We start from the raw sequence: 23,291 nt of genomic DNA, 5'->3' as shown, positions 1-23,291 counted from the left end.
CTCTCCCTTTCCACCATCTTGGCTCGAGCTGAACTAAAAATGCAGCAGCCTGGCGGGGAGCGAGTTTGGCCTTTTAGGGAGCGGCGAAAGCCCTTTTTTAAAAAGACAAAAACGAGAACGTTGCAAAATGGAATGCGGCACAATAATCGCTTTATCTCGATTATTTAGTTTTCATAATCGTCGGAGGGCACATTGAAATCGAAAACTCGATTAATCACACAGCCCTAATGAATGTGTGCAAATTCTGAAGATTCCGATTCTGAAGCTTATGGCCAGAAAAGTGTCAGATAGACCTGAACTCTCGCGCTTCACCTTCATTTGACATTAATTTGGGGGAATTTCCAGACTATTCCCTGTATTACGAAGGACCACATGGGTGTCTGGTTGGAATGATGTTTAAACAACTATCAAGCTATAAAAATGTCTTTAAATGAAATGAAATTCCTCTCGGTGTGTGTGTGTGTGTGTATTTCTGACCTGAGGTGCTCATGTGCATGGATGTGAAGCTGCTCAGTGTGTTTCTTCCACTGGCCTCACTGTAGGATGGCATGGAGCTGATGATGGCCTGCAGGTACTTCTCCTGCTCCAGACTGGTGGAGTCAGCCTGAGAGGGACCTGAAACACACACACACACACACACACACACACACACACACACACACACACACACACACACACACACTCTGTAACACTAGGACGCGCTCTTCACAAACCCTCCTCCATCAAACCTTATAACAAACTTATGGTTGTGTTGAATAATTATTACAAAAACCTTTTAAAGGGACTTTTATCAAACATTGAATAACAGGATGCAGCAAGAGCTGCTCGGGAAGGAATACAGGAAACTGTTGTTGAATTGAACATTTGTGGAAGGAGTCTCCAGTGTCAGACATGGCAGCCTGGATGGTTTGGACGTTGATTAGAAGTGCTGACCTGCACTGGGGGCGTTGGGAGACTTGAAGAATCCAACGACTCCCTTGGCGTGCAGACCGGCCGAGCGCAGGAGCACGGCTTTAGTGCGCGAGTTCCTCCAGCACACCACGGGGAAGCGGTTCTGTCTGTAGCAGCGAGAGATGCGGTGGAGTGTCGCATCGGGGATGCTCTGTGGTATGATCAGCAGGCCAGGATAACTGACACACACACACACACACACACACACACACACACAGGAGGATTAACACAAACAAACAAAGACAAAGAACAAAAGAGAGTAAAGATTTGATCACATCGTTATGGAAAACAGTGCCTACACGAGTAGACAGCGTGTGTAAACCCGGATTACATCTCTGGGTTCCCCCCAGGGCCTCACCTCCGGCAGATGGTGTACATGCGGTTGACGGTGGAGATGCGAAAAGGCTCGTTCTTCGAGCGCGTCAGGCTGTTACTGAGCGTGCCCAGACCCAGCCGTTGGTAGTCACGACAACAAGCGCGCTCCACTACGTTACTCATGGTCTGGCGGTCGGACGAGCGGATGGTGGAGGAAAGCGTGAGCGCGTTCGGCTCCAGCTCCTCAGACACTGACCAATCAGAAAAGCAGAGTTACAAGAGGGGCCGTGACGAGCAGAGAAGCCACGACGGGTTTGTCAATCAAAAGCATTTATTCAATTTAATAAAAAAAAGTGCACAAGACACAATAATAACTGAATTTGCACAAATGAACCAGTTCAAAAGTTTACACACGCTCGATTCTTAATACTGTGTCGTTGCCTGGATGATCAGCGACTGTGTTTACGTTCTGTGAGAGTTGTTCATGAGTCCCTTGTTTGTCCTGAGCGTTTAAACTGCCCACTGTTCTTCAGAAAAATCCTTTCACACTGAGGACGACTGAGGGACTCGTACACGACTATTACAAAAGTGTAAACATTCACTGATGCTCAAGAAGGCAACACCATGCATTAAGGACTGGATGGGGTGGGGGTGTAAACTTTTGAACAGGATGATTGGTGTGAATTGTTAGTTTGGTTTAAAGATCTTGTTTTTTTCATTCAGTACAGCCCTTCAGAAGCTACATGTTTCCCAGAAGATTAAATTATAAATAAATAAATAAATAAAATAGTAAACATTAGTGATGATGATTTCAGTCATCAGTACTTATGTACACGACTCTGCAGGAGAATATGATGCATACTGATCTGCAAAACGACTAAAAGAGTTCAAACCCCGAAAGAGAAATATCACCTTGTGTGAGGGCGCGTGTGAGAGGGCGCGCGTGTGAGAGGGCGCGCGTGTGAGAGGGCGCGCGTGTGAGGGGGTGTGTGTGATACCAGAGATCTCGTCTTCGTCCATTTCGGACTGCAGACTGCTACGGTGCTCCCAGGTTGGAGGAGTGTACTTCTTCCGGGTCACGTATTGTCGTCCGATGGTCTTCTTAGCACTCTTCACCAGGTTTTTAGAGAGGGTTCTGAAACAGAAAGTTAAATAGCATCGCTTTCAGTATAACCGAAGAAACGGATCCAAGCTCAGCTGCTGATCCTAACACTCACGACTTCATCACACACAGCGAGGAACACAGTACTGCTGACCAAAACTAAGCAAAAGAACCATCTATTTTTAGCTAGAGAGAGAGAGAGAGAGAGAGAGAGAGAGTGATCATGAGGGGCTTATTCTCTGGCAGAAATGATGAAACAGGTTGATGTCTCGCTGTGGGACAGAAGTCAGGTGCAACCGTGGGGAACATAAACAAAACAACGTCACAGTTTCCAGTGTTAAATTATTCATCCCTCGCTCAGTTTCTTTTCTCTAACGCAGCCTCGTGATGGACAAAGCTCTCCGACTGACTGAAGAAACAAACAATGAAAGAAACAAAGAAGGGAAAGCAAGAAAAGGCATAAAGGAGATCACACACTAACACACACACACACAAGTAACTGTCTTCAGGGTTTGTATACACAAGAAGTCAGTGCTTGGATTAAGTGAGAAGTATAGCTTATGCTTAAAATAATGAATTCAGGAATGAATCAATAAGCCTGCACTACAGGGATTAAATACTAGATGGAGTAAAGTAAAGCAGGAATGCTGAGCTGTGTGTGAGATGTGTGTGTGCAGCAGAAAGCGGACGTTCTGACCCAAGGCATGGAAAAGTCTGAAGTGTTTAGGACAGACGGTGGAGTGCAGCAGTGACTTAAACACAAAACATCATGTTTCACGCACTTCTTGGAGAATTAGCACATACAAAAAATGTTAAATAAATGTTTCCTAACAGAAAACGTCACCATATCAACAAGCATACATTTTTTTCTTTGTTAAATAACACATTTTTAAAAATCTGTTTATTATGATTCTTAGATTATGTGGAACGCCATACAAGTCCCAGCAAAGGAGCTGTAACTATAGAAACGATAACGTATTAATATAAACCCGTGAACCGAATTACACCCGGAGCAACGTTTGAGCTGCTGTTATAGTAAAATTAACCAATGGATTTGAGAATTCAATAACGCTGTGGTAGAAATGTATACTAATATACAGTACAAATGCATGTCCTGAGGGTGTGCAAACTTTTGCACACACAGATTTTTAAGACATTTTTATGATCAGTTTTAACAGAACTGAAGTCCTTGAGTGTAATTACACTAAACTAGCGAGAAAATGAAACAGCACAATGTTAAAGATGCATTTATTAAAAACGGTGAGTGGTTTGTGTAAGGCTTTCTGAATGAACTACTGATTTATCGTGGCAAATGTGATGTGTGTGTGTGTGTGTGTGTGTGTGCGTGTGTGCACACGCTAAATGTTAACGCAAGTGATACTGGTATTAGTAAAGCATGTTTGACCTTGTCTTGGTTTATGTGTGTGTGCTGTACGCTGTACATAAACAGTCCCTATAAACTTGTGTCTCAACAAACCATGAGAACCTGTGAAAATTCATGCATGTTACATGTCCAGAACTAATTTTTTTAAGTGTGATGTATCTTAGTGGGATCATATGATACTATTTGAGGTATCTGTTTCATTGGTAGGATGTTAGGAAAGGAGTGTCCCCCTTAACCACAGTGGTGTCAGGCTGTCCTCATAAACACTATATGCCTGTATGTGTGTGTGTGTGTGTGTGTATCCTGTGAGACCCACTTTAGAGACTGGTTCTTGTCCTTGGTCTTGTGTTCCACCACCATCTTGGCCGACTGACCCACGGTGAAGGCAAACGTGCCGTGCACGTGCTGGGGGTAGCGCAGTTTGTGCATGTGCTTCCGGAAAACCTCGGCCAGGTCTGACGCCACCTCCTCATCGAACGCTATTTTCATCAGCTATAATGGTGGGGGGGGGGGGGGGGGGACGACAACGTGAGTGAGTGAAGTGAGAGGAAACACAGGGAGCGGAATGGTAATGGTATTTGCTCATGTGCAGTACCTGGAAGGTACAGGAGCGGAGCTGAAGGCCTTCCTGAATGAACTGGTCCATGGGTAAACTGCAGCTTATCTTCTTCTCCTTAGTGAGGGAGGCGATGGGGAAGGAACGCGTCACAACCTGCTCTGCAACTACACACACACACACACACAGGATTTCACAGAGTTTGTTTTGTAATTGTTGCGGCCAAAATTGCTTGGTTTTGCTGCTGCTTTTTTTTCCAAATTTGTGACGCAACTTCTGGAGTTATTTCACTGAAAACTACCTGAATTGGCAACATCGCGACTGCATGAAATTGTTCTGCACGGTCTTTCATCTTTCAGCTGCACTCATGTTCGATGCACATGAATGGAAGAGGGCTTTGGCTGAACGCGCGTTATCTGATGTCGCGTTTTTGGCCCAAATCGGCAGAAAATCTGTGCTAATTTTGGAAGAAAAAAAAAAAAATCGCAAGCTCCTCCCAGTATTGCGGAGTTTGTTTGATTTTGCCTTAACTTCTCTGATCGCAAAATCCTGGAGGGACTGATTAATGTTGTGCTGAGTAAACACACACACACACAAAATCTTCCAACTGTCTGAACTTTGAGTGTGTGCATGTTGAATGCTGTATTCCGATTGGCTGATTGATTTTCAGAGTTTAACAGCAACTCTTACAGACACGCACTCGTTCTATTATGATATGGTTTCTATAGAAACGAATCGCACACAGGGACTTGTATGGCGTTCACTCCATATAATCTAAAACTAACAATAAGCAGGTTGTTAAAGCATAATGACTCTGTAAGAAGCTGTTGATTGAATTATGGAAGGAGCCTCCAGTGTCAGCACTTTGCAAAAGTGAGGACATTAGTTACATTAACTATAAATGGAAAAAAAGCACAATGTTTTTGTTTTTTAATGAATTAATAATTGCAATCGCTGGCAAGTTACCATGGTACTAGAGGAATGAAGCTCTTTGGGATGTACTATTATTGGAAAATAATTATATATATCATAATTATATAATAATTATATATATCATAATTATATAATAATTATAACTCTGCTTTGACAGGCTGCATAACAGTACTTCATCATAGATTATTTTTCTACACCAGCTGTTTTATTGCTAATGTCATCACCCAAGAATCATTTTCATAACTCGTATTAGAACTCATTAACTTATTTTATGTAAAAATAGATTTTAGCTTTAAAAAACTAGCTTGCTTTGGGGATTCAAGACTTTCCTGAATTCTTATACCATGTCAATATAAATGCTAATGGAAAATTACAAATTGAGTATTACATGCTTGGTACATTTGCAAGTGCTGTGTTAAACTGTTAAAAGTGTGTGTGAAGCGTAGAGTCTGTAAGAGCAACACTCGTACCCAGAGGATCGTTGGGTGTGCCCTTGAAGATGAGTCTGTAGGTGGTGAGGAAGATGGCACCCTCGGCAGGGAGGAGGGGCGGACCACCCATCGCACCCGCGGCCTCGTCTCGGCCGTCTGACAGGAGATGCACGCGCATGCCGTCCATCACAAACTCCTCACCCGCTAATAGCGTCGGCCTCAGGAGCTTGGGCTGGGGAGACAGAGAGAGGGAGAGAGAGAGAGAGAGAGATCAAATTTCTCATTTTAATGATTTATTAACCAATGAGAATGCATTTTATATTTGGTCAGGGTGAACATTTTAGCATTACATATTAAACAAGAAATATTTTTGAATATAATAATTAATTACTCAGACAAGTTAATCACAAGGAGTTCTCCAACACAAGCATGCGAGCACACAGCACAAAAAGAAATGAAAACACACAACAAGGACGTTTCCATCGACGTACAGCAACCTTTTGAGGAACTAAAGATTTCTGGAACCACCCTGAACGAGAACTATTAAATATCTTAAGAAAACCTGTCTGCAGAGTAATGATGTAATTTGTAGCCTGTTAACTGAAGTCTGATTTGATTTGTGATCTTAGATGCACAAATAAATATCCAGAAATAACTTGCCACTTTTCCATACATTCAGAGCTTATAAAAACCATAATACACACTCTACATAGTGTTTGGAAAGACCAGACTGAGTGTGATGAGGTGTGTTGTGTTCGTTCCCGGTTATGGACAGTTAATGTGACGTCTAGTAGAGCGGCCAAACTCCATGAACTAATAATAACAGCCAAGGTTGTGCAATGCCTTGTGAAGGAATTCTCATAGACAAACTCCAGCCACATTCCACATACTTGTACTCAAACATTAGTGATGTAGCACTTTTTCTTTCTTTAAATCAATGAGTTTCAGAAGCAGAGAGTCAGATTGTATTAGACTTTGTGTTCATTCCAGAAGGGTGTGAGAGTGAGAGAGGGGTGGAAGGACTACGAAACTCAGCATGCACCACTCAGTGTGCCGTCACACAGACGTACCTGCTGTGGCACTCTGACTCTGTGGTGGTGGTGGGGGTGCTATAGGTGGGGGTGCGCGTGGGTGTGGGCGTGGGCGTGCCTGCCTGGGGTTCTAGCTTGTTTGTGGAGTCCTAGCTTGTCTGTGGAGTCCAGCCCAATGTAAAATTTTGAGTTGGTTACCTTTTGGATAGGAGGCAGTCTCTTGCTCTCTCGGTGGACCGCATCCAACGTCTCGATGTGCATCTGAACGATATCTGCGCAGAAAAACACAGTGTCAACATCACCAAAATTGTTTGTGCCGATAAAAGCTTCGCTTTTGTGACTGTCTTTTTTTTTTTTTTTTTTTTTTTTTAAAACAACAGTTGAAGTAACAAGGTATAATCCAAACAGCAAAACTGAAAGGAATTCTCTTATATCATGTACTCTCTTATATTATGAACTGCTATTAAGACACCTTCGATACGGGGAATACTGGATTATAGCTTCTGTTTGTGTGTCTCTGTGCTATCAAATACCTACGATGAATGTATTCATTTAATTACCTCTTTGAATAAGCTGATCAACTGCCATCCTTTATTACAGCTGACACATGTATTTTCTGTGCCTTGAGGGGACTTATTTTCGTATCGTGCTGTGTGTTTTGTCTAAATCTGTCCAGCACCTGCACAAGCAGAAACCCGCCTACTAAGCAATGCTATTATCTATGTGTATAAATACTCCTGTTCTAGACGAAATAAAGGGGAAGACTCTGTGAATAGCATGTGTCAGTGTGTGCTCATTTAGACTCCTCCAGGCACGCCTGAACTCTCTGTGGTAAATCTCACTTTCTAGCTCATAGCAGCACAGAACTAAGAGTTACGTGAAATAACAGGCTGAAAGGGCTGACGGAGATCTGAAGACGTAATCTGAGATTTGAAGATATCTAACAAAAACAAATCACATTAAATCGTCGCTTAATTGTTACCGATCCTCTGTGCGTTTACAACTGTTAATGGACACAGCGGATCACAGGAAGTGTAACACAAACTCCAAGGTTAGTGTTTTTACTTGTTACTGTATGTTATAACAGTAGTAATGTTAACATTTTGTCATAAATAAATACACCCACCTGTCTGTTTGCTGTAGCTCTGTGTTTATACATACACACACCATGTGTGTGTGTGTGTGTGTGTGTGTGTGTATATATATATATATATATATATATATATATATATATATATGCATGCACATACATACACACACGTTTATGTATGTATGTATGTATGTATGTACGTGTGTGTATGTATGTGTATGTATGTGTGTACATCAGGTGTCTGTAAGCCCTGCACTGATAAAATTTTACACTGCACACTGCAGCGGTGAAGCGGAAGTTTCCGTGTCAAGTCCAATTTTTTTCTTTTTGGCCGCGCTGTTTGAGCTGATATAAAGAAAAATATATTTATAGATACATTACATATTATAATATACATGTATTTCATATCCAGTTAATGTTAATATATTAAAAAGTGTATATTATATATTACCAGTTTGACCTCAATGATGCAGTAGAAATGCTTTTGTTTGTATTGAGTGACTGAGTCTATCAGGAGGTTTTTTACAATTCAGTGAATCTTAATATGAATGAATAACATTCAATAAGTTAATAATCTTACTTTAATCTTCAGAATTGAGTTCATGTGTTAATGTTAATTAGAGTAATGTGTTTTCTGTTTATGAGACCAGTTACTGTCAAACAACTTGCTGAAATGGAGCGGATAAAGTTTTTATTTGCATTTCTTTCAGAATTGTGGAATTAATTATTATTCATTTAAAAGAAGTAATAAAAGGCAGAACTATCGGTATCGGTTGAAATCACTGTGAATAATCGGTAATCGGTGCATCTCTAATTTCAATCACTGCTTTCAAATCCTCAAATCCTCAAACTCCCCCCCCCCGGGGCACACTGTAAATCTCTCTTCACTGTCAGCTGACTGACTACTTCTGAAAACTGATCAGGGTTTATAATAAGGTTAGACGCTGTGTGATTGGCCGAAGTTGTGCCGTCTCTACCTGGTATCATGATGTGGAGGGCCTTCAGGTGTTCGTTGGTCACGCCGCTTTCATTGCACACTTTATCCACAAAGCGGTTGATGAAGCGCACCACTGAATTGGCCACGTCTGAGCTCTCAGCGTCCTCGAAGCCACTCTCTGTATCGTAGCTCTCGGCCATACTGCCAGCGATGCTACACACACACACACACACGCAGGAGTAATTGACAAGTCACTGTGACAGGCCTAGTGTTGTTCTAGAGTGACTCATACCATGGATGTGGATTTGTGAGTGTTATAAATAAGCGTTTGAGTCCAGGTGAGACATTTCTGTGTGTGTTCCTGCCAGTCTCTTTCCCGTCATCCTGAGCTGGCGGTATCTGTATTTGTTTTGGTGTGCTTGGGGATTTAATACCGCATGCATTTGAGAATATCAGTACGTGATTTTAGTCATTCACAGTGTGACGTAGGAGACAAATTGTCCTTAACTGACCTCAGATGTCAAAGTAAATAAGGAATAAAACACCTGATTCCTTAATAATCGATGACCAGGTGACGTCACAAGCCCGAGATTATCTTCCTGTAACAGCACATCCTGAACTGGTTTTTTTCTTCCTCTTATCACAGTGATTTGACAACAATTACAACAGAGTACTGCAAAAATGACATTTTTATAGAATAACCCGGATGTTAGCATCACCCTGGTTCCCCTGACAGGATTTCTCCACTGCTCTTTTGGATTATTGCAGAAAATAAGCTCTGTGACCGCCAAAAAACGTGAGATTCTTACACATTTTGTTCATCAAGATAATCTTCACATATGAACACAACTTTTATGAATTTTGAAGCCTAAATACAACCGGCAGAAGCTAAAGGTCGCATGACTTCAACGTCCCCACCACTAAGCATTACGATACTACAGTTGTTTATTTCATTTTTTAAAAACACTACAAATAGAAAATAGCATAAATTGATGCATCTAAAAGTGTGAACGTTTGAGCCGGAATAGTCTGTAAGAGCGTGAGTAGAAACACGACGAGACTGTAGGAGAGGAGTTTTCCTGTTCGGCGTGATGACGTTTAATCTCCCCGACTACCTCCGTAGTCCCGTTTAGCCACTCGTTAGCAACCGTCTCCTTCAAAACAGGTAAAAGCTTAAACAATTAACGAGTGGGGTATTACTGATGTCTTTTATAACGTAGAATAAGACGTGAAAACATCCTGAGCTTGTGGTTACCACAGTCAGGCATTTAACTAAAAACCCATTCGAAAACCCCACTGACTTCAGGAACAGGAAGTACTAAAATGCAAACTCGTTTCTGGGTTTTAGGACTCATTTTTGCGGCGATCTATTGTTCTGTATCTTTGTTCATTTCACTGTTCACACCTGTTGGTAACAAAGCTGTTGCTGACGCTCTCCACCTCGGCCAGGCCGGTGGTGCGCAGCAGCCGGTTCTTGCTGGTGTCGAGCGGCAGCAGGAGGTAGCTCATGCGGTTGGCGTAGTGGATGGCCTGGCTGAACACGGTGCTCTCCTCCTTCTGCACACGCTCCTGCTGACTCTCTTTACTCAGTGTAGGCCACAGGCGCGTCTGCTCCGACGCCAAGTCCAGAGCGCTGACCTGATCCGGCCTGCCCGTGCCATCCTCCTCCTCACAGGCAGACGAACAGAGCGCGCGAGCGAGAGAGAGAGAGAGAGAGAGAGAGAGAGAGAGAGAGAGAGAGAGTCAGAGATCCACGCTGAGATACAGTATAATCAGTCCCTTCAGGATTTTGCGATTGTAGAAATAAACGTAAAATCACGCAAACTCAACAATATTTGCAGGAGCTTGCGATTTTTTCTAAATTCCAGCAGATTTTCCGTAGATTTGGGCCAAGACGCGTCACGTGACGTCATCACAGCGTGCACGAGACCATCACAGGTCTCATTTACCGACAAACATCACTGCGGAAGAATTTCATGTAATTGCAATTTTTCCAATTCAAGTAGTCACAAAAAAAAAAACCCCTCCACGTACTGGAATCCTGTACGGACTGATTAGAGTTTATTAAAGCAGTCAACGCATGTGGAAAGATTAAAGGAGTGAGCCAGATGTGTAAATCTTTCAACTCCCACCATTACAGTTTATTAAGACTGAGAAATGTGAGAGAGTAATGTGCTTTTCTGGGTTTGGTTCTAGCTCTATTACTCCGTATCTCTTCCGAACCGGAACCGAATCCCAACTCTACCCTACTAATTCACCAAATATTCACTATTCTACTGAACTAATGTGTAATCTGTAAACCTGCAGCTACATTTTAATATCAGATAAATACTTCCATCAACAAACAACAACAAGTTCAATATTTTGGGTCAGTTAAAATGTCGTCGTCTTCTTTTTTTTTTTTTTTTGTAGTGACCTTAAGTGTAAGAACAAATGATCAATATAAATGCAAAGCATTTTTATTATAATTTACTTATGTATTTTTTTTTATGTATGTATGCTCTCTTACAGGGTCGGCTGTGGCTCGCGCTTCTGTCTCCAGATACAGAGCTCTGATATGATCCTGCACGTCGCTGTAAAACATGGCCTCCCAAAACTGCATGTTGGTCCACACCATGTGCTCCTGCACACAGCTGTAGGCAAACTGAGTGATGCCTCCACCAAGTTTCTGCAACACACACACACACACGATTAGAAACAGATGCTTAAAAAGTTACAGGCTCAGTAAAGCTGCTGACTCAGTCGCAGAGTCCGATATGTGAGAGGGGAAAAAGATGGATGAATAAACTGAGGTTTGTGGGACGCTAGCTCGCTACGTGGTTAAACGGACACACGTACATGTGGGGAGACACACACACGTTTACAGAAAGTGTTCTCATTAACAGAATACAACAAACAGTGAAGTTACATGACTTCAGATGGTCAGAGATCTCTGTGGCTGTTGTTCAGAGTGACACCAGAACAGCCACGTTCACACTTTTCTTAAAGGGACACCGACCTTTAATACAGTCGGCCTCCAAACACCCACAAACACACTGAACTGCTGTACTGGAGTAACAGACTGCACTACAAGAAATTCAGGAAGGGAGGAAAGGAAGAAAGGATTAAATGGATGAAGGAAGGAAGGAAGGAAGGAAGGAGAGAGTGGGAGAAATAAAGGGAGGGAAGGATCAATGGAGGGAGGAAAGAAGGGGGTAGAAAAAAGGGAGGAAAAGGAGGGAGCAGGGGAAGAAGAAAGGAAGGAATGGAAGAAGAAAGGGAGGACAAAAAGGATGAAGGAAGGAAGGAAGGAAGGAGGGAGGGAAGGAAGGAAGGAAAAAAGGAAGGGAGGAAGGAAGGAAGGGAGCGAAGACAGAAGGAAGTAAGGGGTGAAGAAAAAGGAGGGAGGAAGGAATAAAGGAAAGAAGGGGTTAAGAAAGGTAGTAAGGAAGAAAGGACAAAAAGGAAGCAAGAAAGGATGAAAAGGATGAAGGAAGGAAGGAAGGAAAAAAGGAAGGAAAGAAGGGAGGGAGGGAGGGAGGAAGGACAGAAGGAAGGAAGTGGTGAAGAGAGGTAGGAAGGAAAGGGGAGTGGAAAAAAGGGAGGGAAGGAAGGAAAGAACAAAGGGAAGAAGAAAGGACAGGAAGAAGAAAGGGAGGAGGGAAGGATGAAGGAAGGAAGAAGGGAAGGAAGGAAGTGAGGAAGAAAGGGAGTGAGGACAGAAGAAAGGAAGGGGGAGTGGTAAAAAGGGAGGGAAGGAAGGAAAGAACAAAGGGAAGAAGAAAGGACAGGAAGGAAGGACAAAAAGGAAGGAAGGAAGGATGAAAAGGATGAACGAAGGAAGAAGGGAAGGAAGGAAGGGAGGGAGGAAGGAAGTGAGGAAGAAAGGGAGTGAGGACAGAAGGAAGGAAGGGGTGAACAGAGGTAGGAGGAAAGGGGGGGTGGGGGAAAAAAAAGGGAGGGAAGGAAGGAAGGATCAACGGAACAAATGCTGGGAAGGAGGGAGGAAGGGAGGAAGGACAGAAGCAGAATGGAGGAATAAAAAGAAAAGAAAAGGAAGTAAAAGAAGAGCCGGGCGTTACTGAATGCTGGTCACACTGGACTCTTGTTTACTCGTCACGTGTTTAGTGTCACTTGGTGATCAGTAGCTCACAGTAACACTGTGTTCCCGTCTGAACCCCAGCACAGCGGGACCGCTCACCCTGCCCAGGAGAGCGCCGGGACACAATCTGTGTGACTGCTGCGAGAGTCATGAAGTCACGCTCTGCATTCTCGAGGAAGAACGCCTCGGCCTGAGACGCGTGTTGTGTTGCTGTAGTGTGATTAACATACCCGACAGAAAGCAGTGACCAGGGGCAGGAGCGCTGCTGCAATGCCGTATTCATCCATGTGAGAGCAGTCCTGATACACACACACACACACACACACACACACACACACACACACACACAGTTACAAGAGGTGAACTGTTGCACCTAATGCACTCATTTAATCTACCTCTCAGACAAGTCTAGACCTTGGAGCCTGGGGTTTAATATCCGGGGAGAGTAAAGTGCAGCAGTACCTGCAGCGTGCAGTTCATCATCCGCACAACGTAGTCGAACTGCTGGTCATCCAGCACAGCTCTGTTCTGCAGCACATGCTGGTTCAGCTCCTGAGTCAAACACACACGAGCTGCACGCCCTTTCAGTGCCCGCAACACCGCCGGCATCAACTACACACACACACACACACACACACACACACACACACAAAGTCAGAGCAGCCCCAAAGGCACGAAGCTGTTCAGATATCGCTATGCAGGAGTATGAAATGAAACGTGATCTGTGACGCACCTTCTTGGCCTCCAGCATCTTGTTGTCGAATATGTACATGATGCAGTTCCTGACTACCTCCAGCCTCCGGGCACTGTTCGCTAGGACACTGCCGTTTCTGTCCACAATATCACCTGAGGGTTGGACAAGAAGAGAAGAGGACAAATCAGTGGAAATGAAGCATTTCCATCCTGCACCTTTACCAAGCAGAGACCCAGCCACGCCCTGCCACGCCCTGCCACGCCCTGCTCACAACACCAAGGTTCTGCTGTGTTTAGGGGTTTTTACGGCGTCATGGTGTTCTACCTCACTACGGACTTTCTCAAAACATCAGTTCAAATCCATTTCTGTCTATTATTATCTACTTGTTAGTCTTTATTTATTTATTCCCCCCTTTTTTTTTTTTTAGTTCCTTTCGCCAGTTGTTCTCATTCCTTTGGTATGCAGCTGCGACTCCCAAAAAATTTCCCAACCTCTTCCCTGCACTCTCACCCGAAATCATACTGGAGCAAAGGTCTGTTTCTTGGCACCGAAGAAAAAGGTCCGTTGTGTAATCCACATAACTGTAGAAGCAGCTCCCAGCAAGTCTGTAACATTATCCTACACAACCACTAGCGAACTTTCAGAAAAAAACATGCCACTATCTCTTTTTGGCTACCTAGTGTTGCACACTGGGAATGTGGACATAATGAAAAAGTGAAATCGCAGAGGGCCTTAGCGGGTTTAGAACCTGGACACGTGAAAAGGATGGTGTGAGGGAAGCCAGGGTCAGCTGGGGGTCAACTGGGGGTCAGTCAAGAATGAGTTTGTGTAATGTGGAGGCATTTCCAGTGCTCACACTCACCCAGTGGAGGTCCTGAGGGCACCATCTCCTTCAGCTCAGATTTGACCACAGGAGGGGCGGTTCTGAGCTTAGCAGCTGCATGATCGATGAACAGCTGGACAGAGACCTCATCCAGGAGCGGGAAGGGGGTCCGGGAGACAGGAGACTGGGACTGATAGTGAGAGCTCTCCACTGAACGCTGAGATTTGTGCATGGCTACAGCAGGGTACGGGTTCTCCTGAACGAGCACGACCACACAGAGCCGGGGGGAGAGAGGGAGAGAGAGAGAGAGAGAGAGAGAGAGAGAGAGATAGGGTTGATATCAGTAATATTGTATCATTCTATCATAGAGGATGGTACCAAAACTTTCCAGAAGCAGCACGGCTGTAGGGTGTATTAAATAAGCAGATAAAACAGTATATACTCTGTTTTGATAAAATACTAATGTGAAGGGAAACCTTTAACAAGGAGTGCGGTCTCAAACCAAATAACTCAATTTTAAGTAGCTGTGTACCATATTACTGAGTCCTGAGATCTGTTTTTCTGTAAGGTCTCTTACCCATTAACATCTGTAAATATGTGCAGAAATGTGATTTGTAAAATGACTCAATTACATGTATAGCTCCACAAAACAAAATTAGATAGATAGATAGATAGAGAGAGAGAGAGAGATGGGTAGAGAGAGAGGAAGACAAAAATAGATAGACAAATAGACAGTCAGAGAGACAGAGAGAGATACACAGACAGAGAAACAAATACAGACAAACAGATAGACACATACATAGAGAGGTAGACAGATAAAGACAGACAGACAGGTAGAGAGATAGACAGACAGAGTAAGAGAGACAGACAGACAGATAGAGAGACAGAGACATAGATAGAGACACAGACAGATGGAGAAAGATAGAGAGAGAGACAGACAGATAAATAGATAGGCAGACAGACAGAGAGACAGACAGACACATAAAAAAAGAAAACAAAAGAAGATAAAAGAAAGCTTCTTTATGTTTTTGTTTCCCAGCAGACTCAGAGTGCAAATGTAGAATAAATCAGTTTTGGTTAGTACGAGGAAAATTATTACAACATAAAATTTTTCTTCAATAAATGGGAAAAATATTTGCCTAAAAATTACAACTTATTCTAGTCCCTTACAGGAAGTAGACGTGAGGAAGGAGGCGGGTTCTTTCAGTCACAGAGAGGAAATGTTTACAGCAAATACCATTTTCTCCAGCTCTCTACATCACCACAATAATAATAATAATAATAATAATAATAATAATAATAATAAACAACCATGGCCAAGAGCCAACACTATTACTATTATTAACGTTCCATTTTCTCTTTAACACAATCTCCTAGAGTTAAGTACACTACACTACACACTTCATACTAATTCACTAATTACGCTGACATGAGCCGGTCCCATAAAGGATCGTAGAAGAGCAGAGGTAGAAATGGAGACGTACGTTTTTGAACAGCTGCTCGGCCAGCTCCTTGATGTGGTTCATCACTCTGTGCACGTCGTTCTGCTCCTTTCGGATCCTCTCCACCTGGTTGGCGACGAGCTGCACGAGAGCGAAGGAGAAGAACGTAAAAACACAGCCATCACGCATCACCACATCAGATCTTACTTCATCAACTCACATCATCAAACAGATCGGTGGGCCTGTACGGCGGTCCTCTCTCCGACACGAAGCCCGCGAACGCCATGCCGTCCAGCACCTTCATCAGGAAGTCGTCCTCAGAGAGCGCTCGCTGGCCCAGAAAGGCAGCCTGGAGAAAAAGGAAAAAAAAAAAAAAAAACAAAAAAAAACACAACAACTGTAAGTAAACACTGGGAGTGAATCATAAGTGCTATTACATAAGGAGCAGGGACGCAGCAGTACCTTATGGAATCGAATGACAGGCTCTGGGTGAATACGGATGATATGCAGGCACCAGCGATATCCCTGGAAGAGATGTGCAAAGAGCCACAGGAACATGGCACGGATCTCTTTATCCTACAGGACACAAGACAAGACCGTTAGTTTCATGGAGATCCATCAAGGTACAACAATTGAGCTACTTTGTGTAGTCCAGTGTAGGCGAATATGTAGTAAAGAAGTGTTGTACAGCACTGTACCTGGATTTTTAGAGCAGAAGGCTGTGTGGAGGAAGGCGGGAAGGCATGATCTGCCACCGCCAGCTCCGGATCCAACACCTACACAACGCAAACACATCAAAATCCAAACCAAATCTGAGGAAACCGATGCCAAATGGACATCACATGACTTTCACCATCCCAGTATTCATGTAGTGTTTATTAGGCTTGTGCGATATAATGATTTAATGATCTCTACACAATATTACACTACCACAATATCGATATATCCAGTGGCATTTACTCTGATTAGATTGTATCGCGGGACCTGTAAGGAGCGCCGTGATTTAACGCCAGAGTACGCCAGTACGAGTACTAAAACTAAAACAGTACTAAAACTTTACACCGATAGTGAGCAGCAGTGCAGCGGATGATTTTTTTTTCCCCTGCGCTGCTGGAGCTGAATTAAAGCGGCAGTACACGGTTGAAAGATTTAAATGAAGATGCGTTGACAAAGTATATATATTGCACAGAAATATATATTTGTAGAGTAGTATATTTCATATCCAGTTAATGCTAATATATAAAAAAGTGTATATTATATATTACCAGTTTGATGTTTAATGATGAAGTAGAAATGCTCGTGTTTGTGGTGAGTGAATGTGAGACTATCAGGAGGTTTTTTTTACAATTCAGTGAATCTTAATATGAATGAATAACATTCAATAAGTTAATAATCTTACTTTAATCTTCAGAATTGAGTTCATGTGTTAATGTTAATGTGAGTAATGTGTTTTCTGTTTATGAGACGAGTTACTGTGAAACAACTTGTTGACATGGAGAGAATAAAGTTTTATTTGCATTTACTTCAGAATTGTGGAATTAATTATTATTCATTTAAAAGAAGTAATAAAAGGCAGGACTATCGATATCGGCTGAGAAAGTTAGTATCGGTGCATCTCTACAAATGATGCTAATGGCGATGGTAATTAAAAACTCATACAGTTAAAAGGCAGAGAAAAGAAGGCGGTTTCCAGATAAACAAATGAAAACAGTGTGAGCGATGTGTGTTAATGTATTTGTCATATTTGTCATATCTGTCACCTGATTTGTCCGGCTCAACAACCACCTGTCTCTGCTATTTAAACGCTTTTTGGTTTTCATCATGGTGAGGGATGACAGATTATTGCACGGGTTTATATACAGATCTTTTCATTTATATTCTTTATGGTAATGAAGTTTTTCCATGTGTGTTTGTGGGGAAGAAAATTACTCAGGAAAAAAGTCCCCAAGAATGATTTATTTATTTATTTATTTATTTTTAAATACTTGATATATTTTTTGAGGGTGCCAATAATTCTAGAGCTACTTGTTCTCAAATGACAGAAATGTTCAGAAACGACTCAAACGCAACTTTGCAACTCGTTTGCGTGCATTTGTTAAAGTAAGAAAACTAAACGAGAGAGGAAAACAAAAGAAAGTTTCCATTTGTTTCTCCAGAGAGAGAGAAATAGCAGTGCAGTGACTCCTGCCAGAGATTCACTGAGAGAGAGAACAGGCCACTGCACTGCTGTAGAGAGAGACACACACACACACACACACACACACACACACACACTCATTCTGAACTCGAATAGCACTTAGCACTCCTCCATATTCGTCCTTTCACTTTCTCTGACCACATACAGTAAAAGCACCAATTACGGCACTTAACTGGCATATGAAAGCAGTTCATTCCCTGCAAATGAGACCAAAGTCTATTCCCATCACCACAACACGCTCCAGGGCACGACGGAAAAACCCGTTTGCGCAACCGAGCTCGTTCCCATCAGCGTGCTGACCCTAAAACAGCAAAGCCTTTTCATTCCACCTATTGCAAAACTCTAAACACCACGACTGCGGCACTTTAACACGTGACGTGTTTCAGAACCGAGCAGGTGCCGCTGGTGATATCGCGGCGCATCTGCAGACCGTGAAAAGCAACACTAGGTAGTTACTAGCTAGCGGTAATTTACAATCCGAGCAGAAATACTCTTACTCTCGAGTTAAGGCACGGCACTACACGTGAAGAGGGCAATTTATTTAAAATAAATAAAGAAATACATTTTTTACAAGAGTAATTTATGCAAATGAGGCTTTGTCTAATGAAATATGCATACATGTGTGTACTAAATAAAACCAAAAATCTATTTTTTGATGTTGAAATTTTTTAATACATGTATGGAATTAATCTACAGGATCTTCATACATGAGTAACGAACACTTTTTAGCAAAATGTCTTCCAAAATGTTTCATACTTAGTCTCTTTCTCTCTCTCTCTCTCTCTCTCTATATATATATATATACACACACACACACACACATACATACATACATACATACATACATACATACATACAGTGAGGGAAAAAAGTATTTGATCCCCTGCTGATTTTGTATGTTTACCCACTGACAAAGAAATGATCAGTCTATAACTTTAATGGTAGATTTATTTGAACAGTGAGAGACAGAATAACAACAAAAAAATCCAGAAAAACGCACATCAAAAATGTTATAAATTGATTTGCATTTTAATGAGGGAAATAAGTATTTGACCCCTCTGCAAAACATGACTTAGTACTTGGTTTAAAAACCCTTGTTGGCAATCACAGAGGTCAGACGTTTCTTGTAGTTGGCCACCAGGTTTGCACACATCTCAGGAGGGATTTTGTCCCACTCCTCTTTGCAGATCTTCTCCAAGTCATTAAGGTTTCGAGGCTGACGTTTGGCAACTCAAACCTTCAGCTCTCTCCACAGATTTTCTATGGGATTAAGGTCTGGAGACTGCCTAGGTCACTCCAGGACCTTAATGTGCTTCTTCTTGAGCCACTCCTTTGTTGCCTTGGCCATGTGTTTTGGGTCATTGTCATGCTGGAATATCCATCCACGACCCATTTTCAATGCCCTGTCTGAGGGAAGGAGGTTTTCACCCAAGATTTGACGGTACATGGCCCCGTCCATCGTCCCTTTGATGCGGTGAAGTTGTCCTGTCCCCTTAGCAGAAAAAAAACCCCAAAGCATAATGTTTCCACCTCCATGTTTGACGGTGGGGATGGTGTTCCAGGGGTCATAGGCAGCATTCCTCCTCCTCCAAACACGGCGAGTTGAGTTGATGCCAAAGAGCTCCATTTTGGTCTCATCTGACCACAACACTTTCACCCAGTTGTCCTCAGAATCATTCAGATGTTCATTGGCAAACTTCAGACGGGCATGTATATGTGTTTTCTTGAGCAACGGACCTTGCGGGCGCTGCAGGATTTCAGTCCTTCACGGCGTAGTGTGTTACCAATTGTTTTCTTGGTGACTATGGTCCCAGCTGCCTTGAGATCATTGACAAGATCCTCCCGTGTAGTTCTGGGCTGATTCCTCACTGTTCTCATGATCAATGCAACTCCACGAGGTGAGATCTTGCATGGAGCCCCAGGCCGAGGGAGATTGACAGTTCTTTTGTGCTTCTTCCATTTGCGAATAATCGCACCAACTGTTGTCCCCTTCTCACCAAGCTGCTTGGCAATGGTCTTGTAGCCCATTCCAGACTTGTGTAGGTCTACAGTCTTGTCCCTGACATCCTTGGAGAGCTCTTTGGTCTTGGCCATGGTGGAGAGTTTGGAATCTGATTGATTGATTGCTTCTGTGGACAGGTGTCTTTTATACAGGTAACAAACTGATATTAGGAGCACTCCCTTTAAGAGTGTGCTCCTAATCTCAGCTCGTTACCTGTATAAAAGACACCTGGGAGCCAGAAATCTTTCTGATTGAGAGGGGGTCAAATACTTTTTTCCCTCATTAAAATGCAAATTAATTTACAAAATTTTTGACATGCGTTTTTCTGGATTTTTTTGTTGTTATTCTGTCTCTCACTGTTCAAATACAACTACCATTAAAATTATAGACTGATCATTTCTTTGTCAGTGGGCAAACGTACAAAATCAGCAGGGGATCAAATACTTTTTTCCCTCACTGTACATACACACACACACACAAAGTTATAGATATAGGTGGATAGATAGATAGATCCCCAACCCCTCTCCCCACCAGATAGCCTTTAAGAACGCCTTTGACTAAAGAAGAAGGTTTGGAAATCATTCTCATGGCTGGATCGGGAAGCTGTGGCAAGGTTGCGACGGACTTTAACAGGAAACACGGCGAACACGTCACACACACGTCACTGTTCCCAAGTGTTGCGGACCCACAGAGACATGGACATTCACCTGCATTGTCCTCGCTTTAAGGCAGTAAAAATTCAAACAAATTCCTGTTCTACATTGTAAAAGGTCATAAAAAAATTCCCCCATATTAAATATTAGCTCCCCTGCCCCTCTTCCGTGTTTGTACATGATAGTGAACTTTATAGCATTATAGCACTACTATAAACTAGGCAAGTTATCTCACTATAATATATTTTACAGCAAGTCCTACAAAGGAGGAGGAGCAAAGGCACGTTCAGTGACGTTTAATTACTGCTGGCACAAAGCCTCGACGTGGAGATACGCATATATATAGTGCTTTTTTTTTTCTTTTTTTTTTTACCTTAGCAGTTCTAGAAAGTGCTTTACACTGTGTCTCATTCACACACACACTCACACACCAATGGTAGCAGAGCTGCCATGCAAGGCGCTAACTTGCCATCGGGAGCAACTCGGGGTTCAGTGTCTTGCCCAAGGACACTTCGGTATGTAGAGTCACGTGGGCCGGGAATCAAACCGCCAAACCTACAATTAGTGACCAACCCGCTCTACAACCTGATCCAAACGTGAGCCGCCATGTGAAAACGTTTCCTTTCCTGTAAAACCCATGCTGCCATGAACGCAGGCGAAGAAAAGAAAAGCTGATGGGAGGGTGAAAACAAGAGAGCTGGAAGACTAAGAACATGGACAAGATACAAGCATGTCTGACTTCTTTTTCTTCTTAAATGTCTCTCTTCACATTATATACAGCATTAGTAATATTTAGAAAACGGCAAGCGTTAGTCCTGGAGCAGGGCGGGGTGATAAGAATAAAAATATCACTGCCATGAGGACATTTCTACGATATACGGTCTGTATCACAATGTATAATTTAGCTAACAAACTGTCCGTAAAACAGTAGTAACAAACAATAAAACTTTCAACTTCCGTTCAGTACCATTTACCATTTGTTATTATTAAAGTGCACCTATTATGGTCTTGAAACGTTCCTAATTTTGTTATAAAGGTCTCATACAATAGCTTTACATGCATCCAATGTCAAAAAACACTTTAACGTGCTCATAATCTAAACTGCAGCATTACCATTTTTCCCCCCAGTGTCACAAACGACTCGTTAAATGATTCGTTCTAAAGGATTCATTCTAAACTCCTCCTTTCAGGCAGCATACTCTGCTGTGATTGGTCAGATGTCCCAGTCTGTTGTGATTGGTCTACCGCTGTCAGCGAGCAGTCGATGAAGACCAGAGGTGGGGCTTTTTGTTACAAACCTACGTAGGTTAGTACAGGAAGTAAAATCTGGAATCACTAACGACTCCTTTCAGCTGTTCAGAATCGATTCCTTCTTTGAGGAGTCAATAACTCTGTCATGCGCTTTGATTTTTGAAACTTTGCAGACCACATCACCATACCAATGATATCTTAGAAAAGTGTATCGTGTAATCATTTATCACAATATTGTTATTATATCGATATATCGCCCAGCCCTATCCCCGGAGGCATAAAAACTTCAGACAGAACCCACGCCTAACAGCGCATACAGCTGAGTAGTCTCCGTTAGTGCTTCTTTTTCCTAGAAATGTCCTATTGTACACTCAGAGCCAAGATTGTCCTTGAAAAGCCTCAGAAAAACACTGGAGAGGATTTCAGCCTTCGGAACTACTTTCCAAATCGTGCTGTTGTACAAAAAAACAAAAACAAAAACAAAATGCACACCTTCTGACCAATCAGATTCAAGAATACAACCGTGCTCTGGTCCAAGCGTCTCTATTTCCAGCGAGACGACGACGGTCTGCCGTCGGTGTGCACTAACGAATCTGTCTAGTAAAACACGTTCTACTGTAAAGACAGATCGCTCCTCAGGTGATGTGTGTAGTGGAGCAGGTGCCGAGACTGGGAATGACTAGCACACGCTATAATTACAGCACTAAGTTTAAACATCGCTACACACCAAACAGACTTTTACTATGAACTAAGAACAAAAAAAAAACAACGAATTGGCTGGACGCTCGTCTTAAGCGCCCGTGCTACGGATTTGCCCCTCTGATGCGAGAGAAAGTTATTAGGAAGTCAGGCTCTCGAATTGTTTTGCACAATACTGTGTGTGTGTGTGTGTGTGTGTGTGTTTTCAGATATTCAGAGTGTATTGTGTGTTAGAGAAACAAGTTACCATGGAGAGGACCGTCTGCGTGTGCTGCAGAAGTGGCTCAGGCAGCAGAGATATGTGGACACACTCCGGGATCGTCACGGTGCCTCCGTCCAGATCGGCAATGATCACGTCCAACTGTACAAACCCCACACACACACACACACACACACACTCGCATTAATCATCACTTAATTATCACTGACTTACTCTAGAATTTAGACACAGAAATGAATCGTGTGCTGTTTTTAATCAGACTGAACCGTTTTCTAAAGCAACAACGCTAGATTCAGACAATTCAATACAAAATGAACTCAGACTTCAGATCGCTGTGACAGAAAGAGCGAAATCACACGGCCAATCAGCAGAGAGAACCTCCTCATTAGAGCTGAACGAACGTGCTTGAAAACTGGAAGAGCTGAAAATATGTTTTCCCAGACCCACCAGGCATTTATCATTTGCTGATCATACTGTAATACAGCTATAGCACTGGTCA

At 42.7% G+C, this 23,291-nt stretch overlaps 1 protein-coding gene across 5 annotated transcripts in view; it reads right to left on the bottom strand.

Annotated features, from left to right (window-relative positions):
• The window catches only part of sbf1 (SET binding factor 1), a 70,217-nt gene that overhangs the window by 11,206 nt on the left and 35,720 nt on the right, over positions 1-23,291 (bottom strand). For all 5 annotated transcript variants that reach the window (XM_053650840.1, XM_053650841.1, XM_053650842.1 and 2 more), the window contains 20 exons: positions 22,820-22,933; positions 16,469-16,546; positions 16,233-16,346; positions 15,991-16,119; positions 15,813-15,911; positions 14,368-14,584; positions 13,545-13,657; positions 13,274-13,423; positions 13,042-13,110; positions 11,240-11,398; positions 10,136-10,398; positions 8,771-8,943; positions 6,902-6,975; positions 5,712-5,904; positions 4,348-4,475; positions 4,069-4,244; positions 2,265-2,401; positions 1,310-1,517; positions 934-1,130; positions 478-615 (listed from right to left, as the gene is read on the bottom strand). In XM_053650840.1, coding sequence (XP_053506815.1) covers positions 478-615; positions 934-1,130; positions 1,310-1,517; positions 2,265-2,401; positions 4,069-4,244; positions 4,348-4,475; positions 5,712-5,904; positions 6,902-6,975; positions 8,771-8,943; positions 10,136-10,398; positions 11,240-11,398; positions 13,042-13,110; positions 13,274-13,423; positions 13,545-13,657; positions 14,368-14,584; positions 15,813-15,911; positions 15,991-16,119; positions 16,233-16,346; positions 16,469-16,546; positions 22,820-22,933 — 2,929 coding nt within the window. The remainder of the gene's footprint in view (positions 1-477; positions 616-933; positions 1,131-1,309; positions 1,518-2,264; positions 2,402-4,068; positions 4,245-4,347; positions 4,476-5,711; positions 5,905-6,901; positions 6,976-8,770; positions 8,944-10,135; positions 10,399-11,239; positions 11,399-13,041; positions 13,111-13,273; positions 13,424-13,544; positions 13,658-14,367; positions 14,585-15,812; positions 15,912-15,990; positions 16,120-16,232; positions 16,347-16,468; positions 16,547-22,819; positions 22,934-23,291) is intronic.

Source organism: Ictalurus furcatus, chromosome 19 (genome assembly GCF_023375685.1).
Source record: "Ictalurus furcatus strain D&B chromosome 19, Billie_1.0, whole genome shotgun sequence".
In the NCBI taxonomy this organism is placed as follows: Eukaryota; Metazoa; Chordata; class Actinopteri; order Siluriformes; family Ictaluridae; genus Ictalurus; species Ictalurus furcatus.
The sequence above is the reverse complement of the archived record's forward strand: the minus strand, read 5'-3'. Positions and strand labels throughout refer to the sequence as shown.